This window comes from Camellia sinensis, chromosome 1 (assembly GCF_055761805.1).
Source record: "Camellia sinensis isolate YWXY chromosome 1, ASM5576180v1, whole genome shotgun sequence".
NCBI classification, from domain to species: Eukaryota; Viridiplantae; Streptophyta; class Magnoliopsida; order Ericales; family Theaceae; genus Camellia; species Camellia sinensis.
The window spans coordinates 180,919,198-180,940,818 of record NC_138961.1 but is presented as its reverse complement, the minus strand read 5'-3'; the positions used below and the strand labels follow the sequence as shown (position 1 = coordinate 180,940,818).

General features: G+C 38.3%; 1 protein-coding gene across 1 annotated transcript; it reads right to left on the bottom strand.

The window, feature by feature from the left end:
• Positions 1–283: 283 nt before the first annotated feature.
• LOC114310118 (uncharacterized) lies at positions 284–1,279 on the bottom strand. The gene has a single exon (XM_028256023.1). The coding sequence runs from the start codon at positions 1,277–1,279 to the stop codon at positions 284–286; it is 996 nt and encodes a 331-aa protein (XP_028111824.1).
• Between the last annotated feature and the right edge of the window lie 20,342 nt (positions 1,280–21,621).

The following is a 21,621-nucleotide window of genomic DNA, read 5'->3' as shown; positions in this document are numbered from 1 at the left end:
TATTTATTTTGGTGTAAGTCTAACAAAGAAATTGTGAGCACTGTTTTTTAGACATTTAAAAATAATTTGTATTGTCAAATTGTCAATTAAAACAAAGAAGGGTCAGGCAAGCAAATGCATTACAACTTCGAATTATATATCATAGCTAAATAGCATCATATCACTTGAATGATTATAACAAGATAACTCTAGTTCAAAAAAAAAAAAAAAAAAAAACTCATATTTCCATTGAAAGCATAGTCAAGACCTTCATACAAATATCAAAAAAAACAACAAATCAAGGTTACACATCAAATTGCTCAAGTTGGACATCTTTGGACTTGAGAGGAACATAATCCCCGAGGTAAGCCTCCAAATGATCCGCCAATGAGAATTTATTGATACTCTCATGGTGATACGACTTGCAGACGAAGTAGATCACCGTTTGGATGACAAGGCCAAATAGAATCAAGAAAACTAATAAATTCAAACAAACACTCCCAAAACCTATTCTATACCAAATTGAGTCCTCAACCACAACAAACCTTTCATACACCACTTGAATTCCAATAAAGAATAGGTTAAGTAGGATAAAAATAGCAATGGAAACTTTCATCTTACCCTTTATCAAGCCCTTGCTCTTGATCATGGCTTGAATCCCATAAACATCTTCCAACACCGAAACAACGCTTGCCAAGTGCCAAACAACACTTATGTAGACAAAACCCATCAAATATAAGATGATGAGAGCGAATAGGATTGGCAGTGCTATTATGTTACTATGTCCAACAATGAGTAAAAAGATCACTAAGACTAGTAACGCAACAAGGTTGTATATGAAAACAATGATGAAATTCCATATGAATGTGATCATGAGTCTCTTCCAAACCTTTGGAACCACACTCATGACTTTCTTGAAGGTTATCTCCTTTGCAGTGTAGACACATGCGATGGTGTAAACGGTTGCAGAGGTTGAGAGGAGGGAGAGGACGAGGAAGAAGACGAAGTAGGTGATTTTGAAGATCCAAAATGAGGTCCATTCGGATGAGATGAGATCCGAGAGCTTTGAATATTTAGGGGTTCCGGCCTGAGTGTGATATAAGGCATCTTCAGTGTGGGCGATCTTGGCGAAAAGGAGATTGGATATTTCAATGTGGGCTAAGAAAATGAAGGAGAGAGGGAGGATAAGGGATAGAATGATTTGGGGGAAGATTTTTCGACGTGAGGAGATGATGTTGAAGGACTCTTTGAAGATGCCAAAGAAGCCAAGAAACTGAATCTCCTCTTGTTCTTTGTCCATGGCCTGGCTTTTCAATGGAAATGGTGGATGGATAGATGGAGAGGTTGAGGGACAAACTAGTTTATATCCAACATTTTGATTATATGGAACTTGGAATTGGCACTATGTTACATAGTGATGAAGAGTAGACTTTGAAGGAGAGTTGGTAGACTTTGAATTTGTCAAATTAGCCTTTAGCCAAGCTTCATGTAAATTTCCAAGTTCTTATTTTGAATTATTGTTATTATTAAATTTTTTTTGGAAGCATCATTTGCACCTTATAAAATTCTACCATGACTCCTTTTTTTAGAAGAAAAAGCTATCAAAGTCAGAAGAACATATATATTCTATGGATTTATAATGTGCAGTAGTTATCTCTTTTTTTATGGTAAATCCTCTCTCTCTCTCTCTCATATTTATGGTAAATATGTATCATATTTGGAGTTTCGCTTCAATTAATCTCTTGAATACATATTCTGTCCATATTGTACATTAATTATTGAGAGTAACTTTAATAAAGAGTGGAGAACAAAACATTAAAATATTATTTCATTTCTTGAGATTTGAATACATGACTTTGTGGGTGTTTGGAAAGTGAGTTTTTTTGTAGGTTCTTTCAGTTGTAGAATATTATTGGCGAAATTTTTTTTGTGTTTGGGAAGATAGTTGGATTTTTTTGTGGTTAAATATGATGTTTGTGAGAGAAAAAGTGAAATGATTATGGAATTTGATATGATATTTTATTTGGATTTTTTTTTTTTTTTTTTAGGTTTTGCAACCAATTTGTATTTAAATACATGACTAATATGCATATGAAAATTATTGGCCTAACCAAATATGTATGATTTATCTCATTCAAAATGTGTGTACCTAATTACATCATATAAAAGCTTGAAGGAAAATGGAACTTGTACACCATGATAATGTTTGATTAGGGGAAAAAACAATGGTGGAAAGTGAAAAAAGATGAACTGAAAGAAAAGAAATAGAAAGAAAAGTAGATTTTCTTGTAACTATTTGCTTAAGATGAAAATTTTATAAGAAAAAATTAGAAAAAATTGAAAATTTAATTATAGATAACTTCTCTTTTTTTTTTTATGGACAAATAAACGTTCTTGTGTTTTTCTGTGTCTTTATGTAAGAAATTACAAAGTTAATTACAACCTAATATTAGTTATACAACAAAATTAATTTTGTTGTAGATTTCACCACTTTTATATAAAGCAAACTCAAAAAATATTTAATTATTTTATTTTCTACCACTGCATCTTAAACAAACTCAGCTCATATGAATTTTTCTTTTTCTTTTTTATTTTTTTGTCAATTCTTATGGGAATCATATTGTATTGTTTGTATTTATATGGCGTCATCTCAAGTTTATGCCAAATTTCCCTCAACAGTAACCGTATTTTTTAATTTTTTTTTTCCTTCGTATTATCGTAGTTTGTCGTTTTGAGTTCATATTTGATTTGTGTTGTGTTAATATATAATGTGTAACACCTCTGTTCTGTATTATGTTAATTGGTCCTTTATATGAGTATGATTATGTGTTTAATATGATTTTGTGTGCTATTACGTGAAAATATGTGGTTTTGAATTTCTATTTATTCACCGTAGGAATATCTGTTTGATTGTCTGCTTTGGAAATTAAATTGAAGGCCTTATCGGCCATAGAACCCGAAATTGATTATGCCATTGTGATTAGCGTAATTTTTAGAGCCTACGGTAAAATTCAATTGGAAATTGATTTGGATCAAATTAATTAGATTAAATTAATGAATTAAGTGTCCAATTGTTTTATAATAAAATAATGTGTTGAGTGGGGCCTTAATACACTCAATTTCTCTCCTTAGCTTCATTTGGACTGATCATAAACTCAAAAAAAAGAAGAGAGGGTCGGCTTAGCAAGAGAGTGTAGGAGATTGAGGTTTTGGTCTTGAGACTTGGAGATTTTGGAAGATTACTCAAGAATTTACTATAGATTGGAAGAATTGAGCCTCTAAGTAAGTGAATCCATGAGTTTAATGTGTAATTTTGTGTATTCAAAGTGGATTAATGATCAAGAGTAAAGATTGAAGTGGAATTGAGTTGTTTACGTTGAATTGAACGTCAATGTATGCATGCATGTATATAATTGCTATGAAATTGCATAATCTAGCATGTATTAAGTTGAATATGGAATTATGAGTGTTAAATCATACATGCAAGCATGTTTGTGTTGAGTTTCATGAGAATGAACATCATTTGCATCATCTAGGTTGAGAACAAGGGTAACACATCACATGCATGTACAAATTATAAGAATGAGAGCTATGAATGCATGAATTTGCATGTTGGAAATGAGTTTGGTGTCAATTGGGACATGCATGTGTTTGATTTATGAAATTGAGCTCCATATTGATGTAAATAGGTGTTTGTATCATGATAGCATAAAAATATTTGAAGTTTGAGGCATAAAATGTAAGTTGGATTGGTTTAAATGCTGGATTTGAACTCAAGAACTCAGTTGGGAAACCCAGAAAATTGATGTCCGCTCAAGCGGGGAAACCGCTGCTCTAGCGTGAAATTCGTGCTCCCAGCATATTTTGCAGACATGACTCTCACTCGAGCGGGGAAGTTCACGCTCGAGCAGGGAGCCATGTAGAGAAGCCTTCCACTCGAGCGCCAGAGTTCGCGATCGAGCGTAAATTTGTCATATCCAGTACTTTTGCAGGCCTCAAAAGTCCGCTCGAGCTGGGAAGTCCACGCTCGAGCGGGGACCCTGTTTTCTGAAATTTTGAAAATGCATTATGTGTTTTGTTTTCCGTTCCCTTTCACTTCTAAGCACTCTTAGGCATACATTGTGCATTGTAATTGAATTAAAGAGATAAAAATGAAGCCTAAAGAGGAATATGTGAATTAAAGAACGGATTGAATTATATGTGACCCATATGTGTTATATGATATGTAGGGTCAAGCTCTAGGGCAAATCCACAAGCCGATCACTGTGAGTAATATCTTAACAAGATATTTGAAATATACTGTTGTCCAATTGTTTACTTATATGTAAGCTTTGTAAGTTCATTAATTTGAATGGTGGACAACGATTGATATGAATGATTGGGCCGAAGGCCGATCGACATGAATGGTTGGGCCGAAGGCCAATTGATATGAATGATTGGGCCGAAGGCCGATTGATATGAATGATTAGGCCGAAGGCCGATCGACATGAATGGTTAGGCCAAAGTCCGATTGATATGAATGATTGGGCCGAAGGCCGATTGATATGAATGATTGGGCCAAAGGCCGATTGATATGAATGATTGGGCCAAAGGCCGATTGACATGAATGATTGGGCCAAAGGCCAAAGGCCGATTGACATAAATGATTGGGCCGAAGGCCGATTGACATAAATAATTGGGCCGAAGGCCGATTGATCCAAGTGATTGGGCCAAAGGCCGTCTGCTGTAACTGTTTCAAAGATTGCTTATGTATCTACCTTATTTGATATTATTCACTAGGCTTTCGCTCACACTCATTCATGTAAATGTAGGTGAGCCAAGGGACGTCCAGAACCAGCCTCGGTGAAATTGTGAGAAACAGTCAGAGTTTTGAGGAGTCAACCCAAACGTCTCACGCACCAGATTGTCTTCACTTTTATCCTTTGTTTATAGTTTTTGTTATGTTGGCGAAAGCATTGGACTACTTTTGTATATAAGTCTTGGGTTCGACTGACTTCAACTTGTATGATCCTGTATGCACAATGTTCTGTGTTGGTTCATATTTTGATGTGAGTTATTAACACATAAATGTTTAGAATGTGATGGTGTGCATATAAGCACAGCTTTATGGACAAAGTTTTGAATTTGCTTCCGTTTGGCCCTTATACTCTGATGAGTTTCGTTTTATTTGGTTTGAGGCTGTTGGTAATCTCGTGATTACTGGCCGGTTATGGCCTTAACCCATAGGGGTAGGTTCGGGTCGTGACAGAGTGGTATCAGAGCACGAGTGAATAACTCACACACTTGTCCAAAAGAGCAATAAGCGTCTAGAAAAGATCTAGGATGCATTCATGTGATAAGAATGACTTTGATAGTATCGAGAATGCATCTGAATGTTTCAATGTGAACAACTATGTGTTATAAATTTGTGAATTGTTGCTTTGCAAATTATTTGAATATGTATGCTCTGTAATATATGTATACCTGTGAATCTTTTGTACAAAGTATAATGTAAGTTTAATCAAATGGTGAGAACAAGAGGTGATGAGATAGATGAATCCTCTACTGTCAGGATAGACAAAATGGAAAGACTGATACAGGAAATGGCAGAAGCTTTGAAACAGCAACAGGAGTGGCAACAACAGTGGCAGCAACCACATCCGCCGCCTCCACCTTCAGCACCTCCTGTGCCAGATAATCAGAATGATAACCGAATCATAGCTCTCACCAAAGAGTTCAAGAAAATGAAACCACTACAGTTTCATGGTGGAATAGATCCTTTGAAAGCTGAAGCTTGGGTCCTCGGCATCGAAAAACTGTTTGAAGTATTTTCGTGTTCGGATACACAGAAAGTGCTTCTAGCCACCTTTATGCTAGAAGACAAAGCAAGAAGATGGTGGATGTTAATGCGTGAGAATTACAAAGATGCTGATTGGGCAAAATTTTTGAAAATTTTCTATGACAAGTACTTCCCGCAGTGTGTCCGGGATAGGAAAGTAGCAGAGTTCATGGAACTTAAACAAGACAGTATGACTGTAGCTGAGTATGAGGCCAAATTTACTGAATTGGCCAGGTTTGCACCACACGTGATTGATACGGACTATAAGAAGGCGAGGCATTTTGAAGGTGGGCTTTGAAGCGACATTTTAGAAAGAGTGAATGTTTTGAAACTAGAAACCTACATTGGAGTGCTAGACAGGGCCATCATATCAGAGGCTAACATAGCTAGACAGGCTAAGCCAACGACAGAATGGAAAGGCAACAAAAGACAGGGCTTCTTTTCAAAGAAGAAGTTTTCAAAGAAGCAAAATACGAGCTCCTCGAATACTTCTAATTCTTCCCAAGATACAACCCCGTTGTGTATTATTTGTAGTAACAGGCATCGTGGGATTTGTTACCGTGTGTCAGGAGCTTGTTTTAATTGTGGTAAACAGGGACATATGGCCAGAGATTGCAAACAAAACAGTGGAAAATTTGCTACTAGTTCGACAACATCAGTCCCAAAACCAGGAAATGCTACGAGATCTACTCCCGTCAAAGATACCGTAAGACAAGGGAGAGTTTTTGTGTTTGTTCCGGGCGATACCCGGAATGCCAACACAGTTCTCTCAGGTACCATTTCTATATGTAATCAGGATGCCTTTGTGTTAATTGACTCTGGATCAACACACTCATTTGTAACACGTGCATTTGCATCTAGACTAAGTAGACCTCTAGAATTATTGCCATATCTACTATGTGTGTCTGCTCCATCTGGGGAATCTGTATTGTGTGAAACTGTTTATCATTTTTGTGACATGCGAATTGGAAATGCCATTCTATATGTGGACTTGTTACCCTTGAACTTTAGGCACTTTGACATAATTTTGGGCATGGACTGGTTAACTAAATATTGTGCCACCATTGACTGTGTGACCAAACGGGTTGTGTTTAGACCACCAGAACAAGAAGAAATTGTGTTTGTGGGTAACGGGGTAGTGCCTCCACCTTATTTGATATCTATAATGAAAGCATGTAAATTGATCAGGAAAGGGTGTCAGGGTTATTTGTGCTATGTGTTGTCTGAACAATCTGTAAATGCTGAACTGAATGATATCCTTATTGTTAGAGAATTTCTAGATGTGTTTCCAAATGAACTACTAGGGAAATTGGTGGACATGGAGATAGAATTCACTATTGAAACTGTATCAGGCACCCAGCCTATTTCTAAAACTCCCTACAGAATGGCTACAGCTGAAATGAAAGAATTGAAAGAACAGTTGCAAGACCTGCTTGACAAGGGGTTTATCCGACCTAACACTTCGCCTTGGGGTGCACCAGTTTTGTTTGTGAAAAAGAATGATGGGACCTTGCTTCTGTGCATTGATTACCGGGAATTGAACAAGGTAACGATAATGAACAAATACCCTTTACCTCGTATTGATGATTTATTTGACCAGTTACAGGGATCACAGGTGTTTTCTAAGATTGATTTGAGATCCAGGTATCATCAGTTAAAAGTGAAGGCGGAAGATGTTGAGAAAACCACATTCAGAACGAGGTATTGACATTTTGAGTTTCTTGTTATACCATTTGGAGTGACTAATGCTCTGGCAGCATTTATGGACCTAATGAACCAAATTTTTAATACCTACCTTGACAAATTTATTGTGATTTTTATTGATGACATTTTAATATACTCTAAAGATAGATTTGAATATGAACAGCATTTGAGAACTGTCCTACAAATACTTAGGGAAAGGAAATTGGTTGCTAAACTAAAGAAATTTGAGTTTTGGTTGGATGAAGTTGTTTTCTTAGGGCATGTGATCAACAAAGAAGGGATTTCAGTGGACCCACAAAAAATAGAGGCAATTGTGAATTGGCCTACACCGACCAATGTAACAGAAGTCCGCAGTTTTATAGGTTTAGTTGGGTACTACAGGAGGTTTGTGAAAGATTTTTCGAAAATAGCTGTGCCTCTTACCCAACTGACATGCAAGGGGCAACCTTTTGAGTGGAACGATGAAGGAGAATTAGCCTTTCGTGAATTGAAAACAAGATTGACCACTGCACCGATTTTGACGCTACCTTTAGGTACGGAAAATTTTGTAATTTTCAGTAATGCATCTCATAAAGGTTTGGGTTGTGTGTTAATGCAGAACAGAAGGGTTATCGCTTACGCCTCTCGGCAGTTGAGGCCACATGAGAAAAATTACCTAACACATGATCTAGAATTGGCCGCAGTTGTTTTTGCTTTGAAAATCTGGCGGCATTATCTGTATGGAGCAAAGTGTGAAGTCTACACGGATCACAAAAGTTTGAAATACTTTTTCACACAGAAGGAGTTGAATATGCGGCAGAGAAGATGGCTAGAATTGATAAAGGATTATGATCTAGAGATTCAGTACCATCCCGGGAAAGCTAATACAGTTGCTGACGCCTTGAGTAGAAAATCAACGGGGAGTATGGCTTGTTTGCTTATTGAACAGAAAGAGATCTTGCAAGATTTTGGAAAATCCAAAGTTGAAGTGGTAATGTGTGAACAGGGCGGACTGATAGCCGCTATTACAGCCGAGCCGGCAATTATTGATGAAATCAAGCAGAAACAGAAAGATGATGAATTTCTCAAGAAAGTGATTGATGAATTTGAGACAAGTCCGAAGGCAGAATTCAGTATTGAAAATGAAGTGTTGAAATTTCGAAACCGAATGTGTGTCCCAAACATTTCAGAATTAAAGAAGAGGGCTTTAGATGAAGCCCACAGATCCGTATTTGCTATGCATCCGGGTAACAATAAAATGTATCGGGATCTGAAACAAACCTATTGGTGGCCTAAAATGAAGAAGAAAATTGCAGAATATGTGTCCAAGTGTCTTCAATGTCAGCAAGTTTAAGCTGAACATCAGAAACCAGGCGGTCTACTTCAACCTCTCCCTATTCCTGAATGGAAATGAGAGCATGTGACTATGGATTTCGTTGTTGGCCTACCTCGGACTTCTCGAGGTATGGATTCTATTTGGGTTGTAGTTGATAGACTGACTAAATCTGCACATTTTTTGCCTGTCAAAACTACATTTAATGCTTATAGATTGGCTACTATTTATGTCGATGAGATCGTCCGTTTACACGGAGTTCCGGTATCTATTGTGTCAGATAAAGATCCGAAATTTGTATCTAGATTGTGGAAGAGTTTGCAGGAAGCTATGGGGACGGAACTAAGGTTCAGTACTACATTCCACCCACAGACAGATGGGCAATCAGAACGAACAATACAGACTTTGGAATATATGATTCGGATGTGTGCTTTGGATTTTCAAGGGAGTTGGGAAGACTATTTGCCACTTGCAGAATTTTCTTATAATAATAGCTTCCACTCCAGCATTGGTATGGCACCATACGAGGCTTTGTATGGTAGAAGGTGTAGATCACCTATTTGTTGGACAGAAGTCGGGGATAGAGCTTTACTCGGGCCTGAAATTGTGCAAAACACTACTGAGAAAATCAAAACTATTCGGCAAAGGCTCAAAACAAGACCGACAAAAAAACTATGCAGACGTTCGAAGAAGACCTCTTGAGTATGAGGTCGGTGACCATGTATTCATTCGTGTGTCCCTAATGAAAGGCCAAGTCAAGTTTGAAAAGAAGGGCAAGTTGTTGCCCCGTTACATTGGGCCGTTTCAGATTTTGGAAAGGCTTGGTCTAGTTGCTTATAGAGGTGTTTTGCCACCCGGATTCGAGCAAATCCATAATGTGTTTCATGTGTCGATGTTAAGGGGTTACCTCCGAGACCCGTTTCATGTGATTGACTATCACCGGGTAGCTATTGATGAATATATGGAATACGCCGAATGACCGGAACGAATTGTTGACCGGCAAGTGAAACAATTGAGAAGCAAGTCCATCCCAATGGTGAAAGTGGAATGGAAAGAACACTATGGGAAGGATGCTACATGGGAAAAATAGGAGGAAATGCGACTACGCTATCCACATTTGTTTCCCGACGAAGGTAAAATGAGTTTGGAGGACCAAACTTCCTAAAGGGGGGAAAACTGTAATACCCCTGTTCTATATTATGTTAATTGGTCCTTTATATGAGTATGATTATGTGTTTAATATGATTTTGTGTACTATTACGTGAAAATATGTGGTTTTGAATTTCTATTTGTTCACCGTAGGAATATCTGTTTGATTGTCTGCTTTGGAAATTAAATTGAAGGCCTTATCGGCCACAGAACCCGAAATTGATTACGCCATTGTGATTAGCGTAATTTTTAGAGCCTACGGTAAAATTCAATTGGAAATTGATTTGGATCAAATTAATTAGATTAAATTAATAAATTAAGTGCCCAATTATTTTATAATAAAATAACGAGTTGAATGGGGGCCTTAATACACTCAATTTCTCTCCTTAACTTCATTTGGACTGATCATAAACTCAAAGAAAAGAAGAGAGGGTCGGCTTAGAGAGAGTGTGTGTAGGAGATTGAGGTTTTGGTCTTGAGGCATGGATATTTTGGAAGATTACTCAAGAATTTGCTATAGATTGGAAGAATTGAGCCTCTAGGTAAGTGAGTCCATGAGTTTAATGTGTAATTTTGTGTATTCAAAGTGGATTAATGATCAAGAGTAAGGATTGAAGTGGAATTGATTTGTTTATGTTGAATTGAAGGTCAATGTATGCATGCATGTATATAATTGCTATGAAATTGCATAATCTAGCATGTATTAAGTTGAATATGGAATTATGAGTGTTAAATCATACATGCAAGCATGTTTGTGTTGAGTTTCATGAGAATGAGCACCATTTGCATCATCTAGGTTGAGAACAAGGGTAATACATCACATGCATGTACAAATTATAAGAATGGGAGCTATGAATGCATGAATTTGCATGTTGGAAATGAGTTTGGTGTCAATTGGGACATGCATGTGTTTGATTTATGAAATTGAGCTCCATATTGATGTAAATGGGTGTTTGTATCATGATAGCATAAAAATATTTGAAGTTTGAGGCATAAAATGTAAGTTGGATTGGTTTGAATGCTGGATTTAAACTCAAGAACTCAGCTGGGAAACCCAGAAAATTGATGTCCGCTCAAGCGGGAAAACCGCCGCTCGAGCGTGAAATTCGTGCTCCCAGCATATTTTGCAGACATGACTCTCGCTCGAGCAGGGAAGTTCACGCTCAAGCGGGGAGCCATGTAGAAAGGCCTTCCGCTCGAGCACCAGAGTTCACGATCGAGCGTAAATTTGTCATATCCAGTACTTTTGCAGACCTCAAGGGTCCGCTCGAGCGGGGAAGTCCACGCTCGAGCGAGGACCCTGTTTTTTGAAATTTTGAAAATGCATTCTGTGTTCTATTTTCGTTCCCTTTCACTTCTAAGCACTCTTAGGCATACATTGAGCATTGTAATTGAATTAAAGAGATAAGAATGACGCCTAAAGAGGAATATGTGAATTAAAGAACGGATTGAATTATTTGTGACCTATATGTGTTATGTGATATGTAGGGTCAAGCTCTAAGGCAAATCCACAAGCCGATCACTATGAGTAATATCTTAACAAGATATTTGAAATATACTGTTGTCCAGTTGTTTACTTCTATGTAAGCTTTGTAAGTTCATTAATTTGAATGGTGGACAACGATTGATATGAATGATTGGGCCGAAGGCCGATTGATATGAATGATTGGGCCAAAGGCCGATGGACATGAATGATTGGGCCGAAGGCCGATTAACATAAATGATTGGGCCAAAGGCCGATTGATCCAAGTGATTGCGCCAAAGGTCGTCTGCTGTAACTGTTTCAAAGATTGCTTATGTATCTACCTTATTTGATATTATTCACTAGGCTTTCGCTCACACTCATTCTTGTACATGTAGGTGAGCCAAGGGACGTCCAGAACCAGCCTCGGTGAAATTGTGAGAAACAGTCAGAGTTTTGAGGAGTCAACCCAAACGTCTCACGCACGAGACTGTCTTCACTTTTATCCTTTGTTCATAGTTTTTGTTATGTTGGCGAAAGCATTGGACTACTTTTGTATATAAGTCTTGGGTTCGGTTGACTTAAACTTGTATGATCCTGTATGTACAATGTTCTGTGTTGGTACATATTTTGATGTGAGTTATTAACACATAAATGTTTAGAATGTGATGGTGTGCATATAAGCACAGCTCTATAGACAAAGTTTTGAATTTGCTTCCGTTTGGCCCCTATACTCTGATGAGTTTCGTTTTATTTGGTTTGAGACCGTAGGTAATCTCGCAATTACTGGCCGGTTATGGCCTTAACCCATAGGGGCGGGTTCAAGTCGTGACATAATGTTAAAAAGTTTTCACTCTTAATTAAAAGAGCATTGATATTCAAGACCAAAAATTAGACCTAATTTTTAAACCCAGTAATGTGACAATCAATTAGGATATTAAAAGTAATACTCTCTCATATTTTCTCTAATCATCAACTAATCATATCACTTACACATCATTAGGTATAAAAAGTAGGTTTGTATATCATTTTCCTAATTAAAAATACCATGTATATGGAGTTTTTCCCTACAAGTTACACTTTCCTTTTCATAAAAATGTTTAATTTCCCCTCAATTTCAAAAAATAAAACCTATTATTTATTAAATATTTATAGCAGTTAAAATAATAAACAAAAAGACTATATTGATCTCAAACTTAGATTGACATATTTTTTATTCACCTGGATATGGTTACATAAATAATTTAAAACATGACACATAATTTTTTTGGTAGAATTAACATGAAAATGTATCATTAATTTTTATTAAATGAATTTTTGTGTCAGATTTGGACTATACAAGTTTAATACTAACCAAGTCTATTTATTTTTTGGAAATTACTAATATTTGTTCTCAAGAATACTATTGAGTTCTATCAAGTTTTAATATGAACAGATGAGTCCTATTTGTAATAAATTGTTTCCAAAAGGTTAATTGTTCCATAATAGTGTATGTTATCGCAATTTTACTATTCTCATTTAATATCAACAACATTTTAACTTAATTAAAATTAAAAAATTTAATTGTAAATATTATATTTAAAAAAATCATAAATAACAATTAGATTGAAAACAACTATAGTATAAACATTTTCCGCTATTTCAAATGATTAATTTTTTCAGTATAAATAATATAAAAGGCTAAATTTTATTAAAACTCGAAAGAGTTATGAAAAAATAATAGTATGACAAATTTATATATTCCTTAATACATGAGATAGTTGATGAATCTTATACTTACGGTTTTGTTTATGAAAATTCATTTAATTTCAACAATTAAAAATATGTTTATTATAAAATTTTATATAAGTAAACATTTTTCATGAAAATTTTTATTCATATTTTAATGTGGAAGATATAATTCAAATAAAATATACTATTACAAATAATTGATTTTTTTTATAACAATTTATATGCATATGAATTTTGTTGTATCACTTGTTTGTTTATGTTGAAAATTAATTAATCTTAACTCACAAATTTTATATACATTACATGTAACAATTCCTCTTCAAATCACAATTTTGAGGATGAAATCGATGAAAATTAAAGTATGGTACTTTCCTCGAAACATCATAGGGCCCATATTTTATTTATATATTATTTAATTTACCATATAATTTAATTAACCACTATTTTTAATTTAAGTAATGAAGAAGAAGGCAAACCAGGGAAGTTTCAATAGCAGTTTTGGATGATGTTGAGAGTTTGGTTCCAATCTTCCTCGGGATCGAGTTTGGTCAACATGACTTTTCTACTGCGTAATTATTTTGGTTTGGAGGAACAAAATTATAGAAAAAGGCAGTGACTTGTACGCTGTCCACCATCTGGATTGGAAGTTTCAGTTCGGCTTATTAAAGTTCATTTTTGAATTTTTTTTTTTGATAATTTAAACTGTATATATATTAAAGTTTGTTTGGTATATTATTCTTATAAAAAATTATGTCAATTAAATAACGGATATTATGTGTGTGAGTGAATTTCTGACCACATTGTCAACTCAATATTTAGCTGGAGGGCACTTGGCAGAATAGATGGCGCCTGATTGACCTGCAACAAAAAGAATAGATTCCAGCAGTAGTTTGTACACCTGGGAGCACTCCGACGATCAAGTCAGTTATCTCTCAAAGATAAATCAAGTGCTTAACTCACTGTTCAAAATATAAATTACATACCTTAGACCCATGGGGGTGCCTCTATTTTATAGTTAACTCAATCTTCGTCCCAATAGAAGCCTAACTTCAATGGACTTCTGTTCAGTGCTTATCTTGGACTTTTCAATAGATAAAGATAAACTCCCTAAGAGTTTTATCCTTATCCAGACTGAAGTCCTTCCTCAATCTAGGATTCTTGTCCCTTATCCGCTTATCCCGGATTTCGATATCTTCAGAGATAACCTCGGCTTAGCCGAGATCATCTCAGCGTTAAAACCACGACACGTGGCACCTCAGCTGACACGTCAACGTCACTTTGGCCACGTGTTGGTCCTCAGAAAATATATCCCCACAACTGCCCCCTAGGTTCTATTACCTTGGCATCCTGAGGTGATGGAACCTATATCAGTTCTTTTTTCTAGAACGTCGGCTAAGCTCGCTCCTTTATTCATTGCCGAAGTAAGACCTCGTTGGCTCAGTATGACCAAGACCTATAGTCTGCTTTTTATCAATGCTTTAGAATCACTAACCAAGGTTGTTCAAATTTCTCAATCGAGATCATCATTCAGGCCGACATGTCTTCTAAAGAACAAGAATTTCAAGAGCTCCTTCATGCGTATGAGCTGTCATGCAAAATAGATCATTCGTTTCTGCCACACGTTTGTCTCCTACTAGACTGTACTTGATACGCGCCTGTAAGTCGTTTTGCGCCTGCGTGCGCCGTCTGATCAATACGTCGTTCTAGGCTCATTGATGGTGTTTTGCCGCCATTCTTCGCGTTTTGATCAAAATCAATTTCTCTCTCTTTGTCTCTTCACTTTTGCATTCTCATTCTCAAGCTCTCAACTCTCTCTCTAATTTTACTTCTTAAGTCTGCCATTGTTGCTCCCGCGAAGCTTTCTGCAACTCCCCTCTGGCGAGGATTTTTTTGCACCTTTCTGGTTGCTGCCACCGTCTGATCTCGGCGACTCTAATTCTTTCATTTGTAAGTCACTGTTCCCTCGTTTCGAATTTTACTCCTCTTTAAACTGTTTTATTTGTATACTGTGATCGCCATGTTCTTCTCATTTGTCTTATTGAGTCCAACCATGTATTCTGAGCATATTTTTCTTTTGATTTTGCTTTTTACCCAAACTGTTCTTTAACATAATATCCTCATACTTGTTCATTCTGCCACTGTTCTTGGCCTTGCATCCTGGCACACACTTTGTCACAGTATTCTTGATGATTCACCCTTATTCTTGACTCTGAATCATTGTTCTTGTCTTTGTTTGCCGTGTTTTTTCCAGATTCTTGCCTCCAATCTTCATTTTCATAGATCAAGGTTTGGGACTTGTTTATAGAACCTTTACATTCTAAGAAGAACTGAAACGATCCCACAAATTCTTACCCCAACTCAGATTTTAGATTTTTGTCGAGGTCCCTTATAACCCTTATAAAATCCCTTCTTTCTGAAATCCAACTCCTCCAATCTAAGCTGACGTTATGGGTATATGGAAGCATAGGGTAGACACCCCGACCAAGTTAGAACACTTTAGGCGGGAGTTTGACATCCTGGCCGACGTTCATCTGAGGTTGGCTGGGGAGAATGACTCCATCAAGCCTACAACTGATTCTATGCCCTTCTCTGTTGTAGCTTTTATCGAGTGTGGACTTAGGCTCCCACTCAACATCCTTTTTCGAGAAGTCCTCTATTACTATAAGTTGAACCCGATGCAGCTCGCCATCAATTCCTACCGAGTCATCAACGGTATAATAGCCTTAGCCCGACAAGAGAATGCTAGGGTTACCTTAGCCGACATCCAATACTGTTATACTATGTGCGGCCTTTCACTGAAAGAGAAAGGTTACATTTATTACCTCAAGCCGAGGTCAACAAAGTATAAAATCGTGACTGACCTCCCAAACTCCAACAAGGGAACTGGGGATGATTACTTCATTACCTCGGGGAATTGGGAGTTCACTCCAGATGAAGACCTCTACCTCTACCCTCTTCCTCGAACAGTTTTTGTAGAAGGTAATGGTAAGAGCCCAGTGTTTATACTTACTTGTTTTTTAAAGTCTTCAATACTTTGTTCTAATGTCTGTGCTATTCTTTTTGCAGTTCTCCCTCAGCCACCAAAAGATTTTTGCCAGCCTTTCTTCCCCAGCAAAGACTTGAAGAAGCTTTTAGATTTGCCAATCTACAAGTGCAGAGCCCCCCTGCTGCTCAATTTCATTCCTACCTACAAGTCAGTTTTTCCCGACGTTCCAAAGAAGAAGCAGAAGAGTCAATCTCCCCCTTCTGCCACAATTCCTCAAGCTGCCTCCACATCTCGGCCAGATCAAGGATCGACCTCTGATCCAACAGAGCAGCCGTCAACCTCGGCTCCATATCTGATCCCACCATCTCAACGCCAACTCCGATGACGAATTGTTCTTGCTGCCGAAATGGGCCGTCAGAAAGCAGTTGCCAAAGACCTCTTGGCCAACATCCCGGCCACTGTTGACGCTGAACCAGCGCCATCTCAGCCAAAGTCAAAACAAAAAAGGATAAAGAAGGCTCAGCCAAAGGCAACGGTAACTCAGATTGATACAGAGGACACCTTGCCAATTTTTAAATTGGCTTCGAGTGAGAAAACCCTTATTGCTGCCGAGAAAAGACCTGCTGAGGCCCAACCATCCGAATCCACTCGGTCAAAGAGGCCGAGGTCCGAATCTGCAACAGCTTCGGGCTCAATGAAATCTGATGCCCCCTGGGCTCCTCCCATTACTTTGGAGGATAGACCAGTCAAAGTTGATGACAATGCCGATGATGTGAATGTCAGCGTTGCTCTTAGTACCGCTCTGCTTCTTCCTGGCGATCTTGACCGAAATGCCGAGATGAGCGAGTATGAAAATTTTGCTCTGATGCTCCAGCGTTCTGTCCAAGTATGTCTTCACACTTGGTACCTTTATTTCGTTTTGATACTTTAGAAAATTTTTCTAATAACTTCTGCTTTATCCATTTTTCTTTAGGCAATCCAGCACGCCCACTCCTTCTCAATGTAATCTTTTGAGACAAGGAAGGCATTGGCCGATAAGGCTAGGGAGGATACTAGTCTGCAGAAGACCAACAAAAACTTGCAATAAAAAATGAAGACTCTGGTAGACCAGGCCAAGGCTGCTATTAAAGCCAAAGACGATACCGAAGAAAAAGCGGATGCCGCCGAGGCCATAAACAAGGTCCTTGAGTCCCAGAAGAAAGAGGCCGAGGATAAGACAGCCGAGGCCCAAAAGGAACTCTAAGACGCCTTGGCCACCAAAGACACGAGCTCAAGGCCGCCTATGAGAAGGGATACAATGAGGGGGTGGCCGATGTCGCGGCGGATTACGAGAAGCAGGTAAAGCAAGCATGCAGCAAGGGTTTCACCCTTGGTTGGATGACTTTACTGAAAAAACTTGAAATCCCTGATGACTCCCCCCTCAGGAACACCGACGTCCTTCCTCTGCCATTCCCCCCAACTCCAAGCCAATCCGACGACGATTCTAAGTCTGAGGAGGAAGCTTTGGTGAGGAAGTCAACGGAAGTTGCTGGGGCCAAGTCCCTTGCTCAAAATGAGCAAGTCCTAGACTTGACTCAAGATAAGGAGGGTGAGGAGGTTCCCAAAGAAGCTACTCCTGAGAAGGCAACGTCAGATGCACCTATTGCCGATAAGAGCCTCGACCAAACCCTCAAGGAAATAGACGCCGAGCTAGTAGCTAAAAAGGTGGCCGACATGTCCTCTCAGCAGTCTTCCGAGCTTCAGACCCAACCTGCTAGTGGTGTTGAAGAATCTTGATTTGATGTTCTTTTTCTTTTTTCTGTACTTTGTACTTTTGCTTTCTCTAGAACAATGCAAGTACTTCATGTGGCCGATGTGCCTTCTTTTGAATATAAATACAACTCTCTCTTTCCAATGCTTGTATGCTCCTATACTTAGAATATTTCTGCATATCTTTAATGTACACCTGAACTGTGTAATCTTCTCAGGGTTAGATACCTCGGTTATACATACCGACAGTTTACATCGGCTTAACTTCAACTTGTAAATTTTTCACAAATTTCAACAAGTGTTAGACATAACCTTAGTTTAACTTCAACTTGTAAATTTTTCACAAATTTCAACAAGTGTTAAACATGATCTCGGTCTAACTTCAACTTGTAAACTTTTCACAAATTTCAATAAGTGTTAGACATAACCTTATTTTAACTTCAACTTGTAAAGTTCTCACAAATTTCAACAAGTGTTAAACATGATCTCGGCCTAACTTCAACTTGTAAATTTTTCACAAATTTCAATAAGTGTTAGACATAACCTTAGTTTAAATTCACCTTGTAAATTTCTGACAAATTTCAACAAGTATTAAACATGATCTCGGCATAACTTCAACTTGTAAATTTTTCACAAATTTCAACAAGTGTTAGACATAACCTTAGTTTAACTTCAACTTGTGAATTTCTCGCAAATTTCAACAAGTGTTAAACATGATCTCGGCCTAATTTCAACTTGTAAATTTTTCACAAATTTCAACAAGTGTTAGACATAACCTTAGTTTAACTTCAACTTGTAAATTTCTCACAAATTTCAACAAGTGTTAAATATGATCTCGGCCTAACTTCAACTTGTAAATTTTTCACAAATTTCAACAAGTGTTAGACATAACCTTAGTTTAACTTCAACTTATATATTTCTTACAAATTTCAACAAGTGTTAAACATGATCTCGGCCTAACTTCAACTTGTAAATTTTTCACAAATTTCAGCAAGTGTTAAACTAATTTTAGCTTGTATATTCTATCTTATCAGGAACCATTTTCCAACTTTTTGCCCCCTAATGTGAACTTAAGTTCCACTTGGGTTCTCATTATGCATGTTTTCTAGAAACATCATCAACTATCTTATCAGTCACAAGTGTGAAAAATCAAGCTAGAATTTTATTTATTACTTCGGGTAATAACAAAGAACATGATAATCTAATGATAGAAAAAATTCAGATTGCAAGTATTCCAAGACCTTGGCAACTCTTTGCCCTCATTATCTTCAAGCTGATATGCCCCATTGCCCAGTACCGAGATGATTCTATAGGGTCTCTCCCAATTTGAGCCAAGCTTGCCCTCTCTAGGATCCTTCTTGTTGCCGACAACCTTTCTCAAGATGAGGTCGCCGATTTGAAACTCCCTTGGGTTGACTTTCTAATTGTAAGCCTTGGCAAGCTGCTGCTGGTAGGCCGCTAGCTAAATTGCTGCTTTCTCCCTTCTTTCTTCTATCAGATCCAGATCTCGGGCTAATAATACTTCATTGGCCCCATCCTCTACTCCCTGGGTTTTGATTCCTGGGATGCCAACTTCTAGAGGAATGACTGCTTCTGTGCCATAAGCCATGGCAAATGGGGATTCCCCCGTTGATTTTCTCAGCGTAGTCCGATATGCCCAGAGTGCACTTGACAGTTCGTCTACTCACTTTCCTTTTGCTGCCTACTATCTCTTCTTTATCCCATCCAAAATAACTTTGTTGGATGCTTCTGCTTGTCCATTGTTTTGAGGAAAGCTTGAGGTTGAAAAATAATTCTTGATCTTGAATTTTACACAGAAGCTCTTGATTGGCTTACTGTCAAATTGTGTTCTATTGTCGGCAACTATTGCTCTTGGAATCCCAAATCTGGTGATGATGTTTTTCCATATGAAGTTCTTCACGTCCACATCTCGGATCTTGGCAAAGAGTTCAGCTTCTATCCATTTGGTGAAGTAATCTGTTGCTACCAGCAGGTACTTCCTTTGCCCAGTTGCTTGGGGCAGTTTTCTGACAAGATCCATGCCCCATTAGGCAAACGGCCAAGGACTGGATACTGGGTTCAGGTCTACTACTGGTTGGTGTATCAGTGGTGCAAACCTTTGGCACTTTTCACACTTCTTGACATAGGCTTCTGCGTCTTTTTGCATGTAGGGCCACTAGTACCCTTGGGTGATGGCCCTATAAGCAAGTGATATGCCCCCAGCGTGGCTTCCACACACTCCTTCGTGTATTTCGTACAAAAAATCTTTGACTTGTGAAGGATGTACGCACCTCAAAAGGGGTCTAGTGAAGGATCTTCTGTAGAGATGTCCTTCTGCTATCAGACTGAATCTTGCCGACTTCAATTTGATCTTGTGTGCCTCTTTGTGATCATCTGGCAGTTCTCTTTCTTCAAGGAATGCTATTATTGCGTCCATCCAGCTTGGTCCCATGTCCACACATATTGCTTCACGCTCTGTGGTTAGTGGTTCAATGCTCGGGCCCGACAAGTAGTCAACCATTATTGTCCTTGCCTTTCCAGGTTGTATTGCACTAGCCAGGTTGGCCAGGGCATCGGCGTGACTGTTGTCATCTCGGTTAACTTGCCGTAGTCGGCAATTCTGAAACAAGGCCACCAATCTGCTTACTTCCTTTGTGTATGCCAATATACGTTCATCTTGGGTTGCGAACTCGCCGGCTGTCTGGTTAACTATAAGCTAAGAGTCAGAGAAAACTATCACCTCATCTGCCTCTACTGCTACTGTCAGTTTCAGTCCTGCAATCAATGGTTCATACTCTGCTTCATTGTTTGAGGCCTTGAACTTCAAACAAATAGACTGTTCTAATATCTGTCCATCTGGAGATACCAATACTACTCATGCCCCCGCTCCTTGTTAGTTTGAACTCCCATCAACAAACAGTCAAAAGGAGTCGCCGATGTAAATGCTGCAGGGTCATAATTTTTCCTCCTTCCTTTGTTCCGTTGCCCTTGACTGGGCTCCTTCTTGATTGTTTGGACATCATTCACCTCGGCTCAATGGAGCCCGATGTATGATGGACTCTGGCGTGAACTCGGCCACGAAGTCGGCCAAAACTTGGCCTTTGATTGCTGTTCTGGGTCTGAACTCCAGGTCATACTAGTCCAAGGCCACTACCTATCTGGCTATTCTGCCTGTCAGATCTCCTTGCTGCAACAGGGACTTCAAAGGGTGTTCAGTTAGCACCATAATTTTATGGGCTTGAAAGTAATGGTTCAGCTTCTTTGAAGCCATTACTAAAGCCAGAGCCAACTTCTCTAGGGGTAAGTACCTGGTTTCTGTGTCAGCCAGGATTTTGCTCACATAGTAAACAACCCTTTGTTACCATTTTTCTTCTCGGATTACCACTGCACTTATCGCATGTTTCGAAACTGCCAAGTACAGGAACAATTCCTCTCCAGGTTTTGGATTTGAAAGAATTGGAGTTGTGGTCAAATACTTCTTTAAGTCGGCCAAAGCGGTTTCGCACTCCTCGGTCCATAAGAAGTCTGTGGCTTTCTTCACTAAGTTGAAGAAAGGTTTGCACTTGTCTGAGCTTCTGCTTATGAACCTATTCAGGGCTGTAGCCCTTCCAGTCAGCATTTGCACCTGTTTTGCCGACGTCGGGCTCTTCAACTCTAGGATGGCCTTGATCTGATCTGGGCTGGCCTCAATGCCCCTTCAGGTAACCAAGTATCCCAAGAACTTACTAGAT

What these genes read in the sequence shown, in the direction of transcription:
- LOC114310118 (XM_028256023.1), bottom strand. Translation starts at nt 1,279, where the DNA reads ATGGACAAAGAACAAGAGGAGATTCAGTTTCTTGGCTTCTTTGGCATC.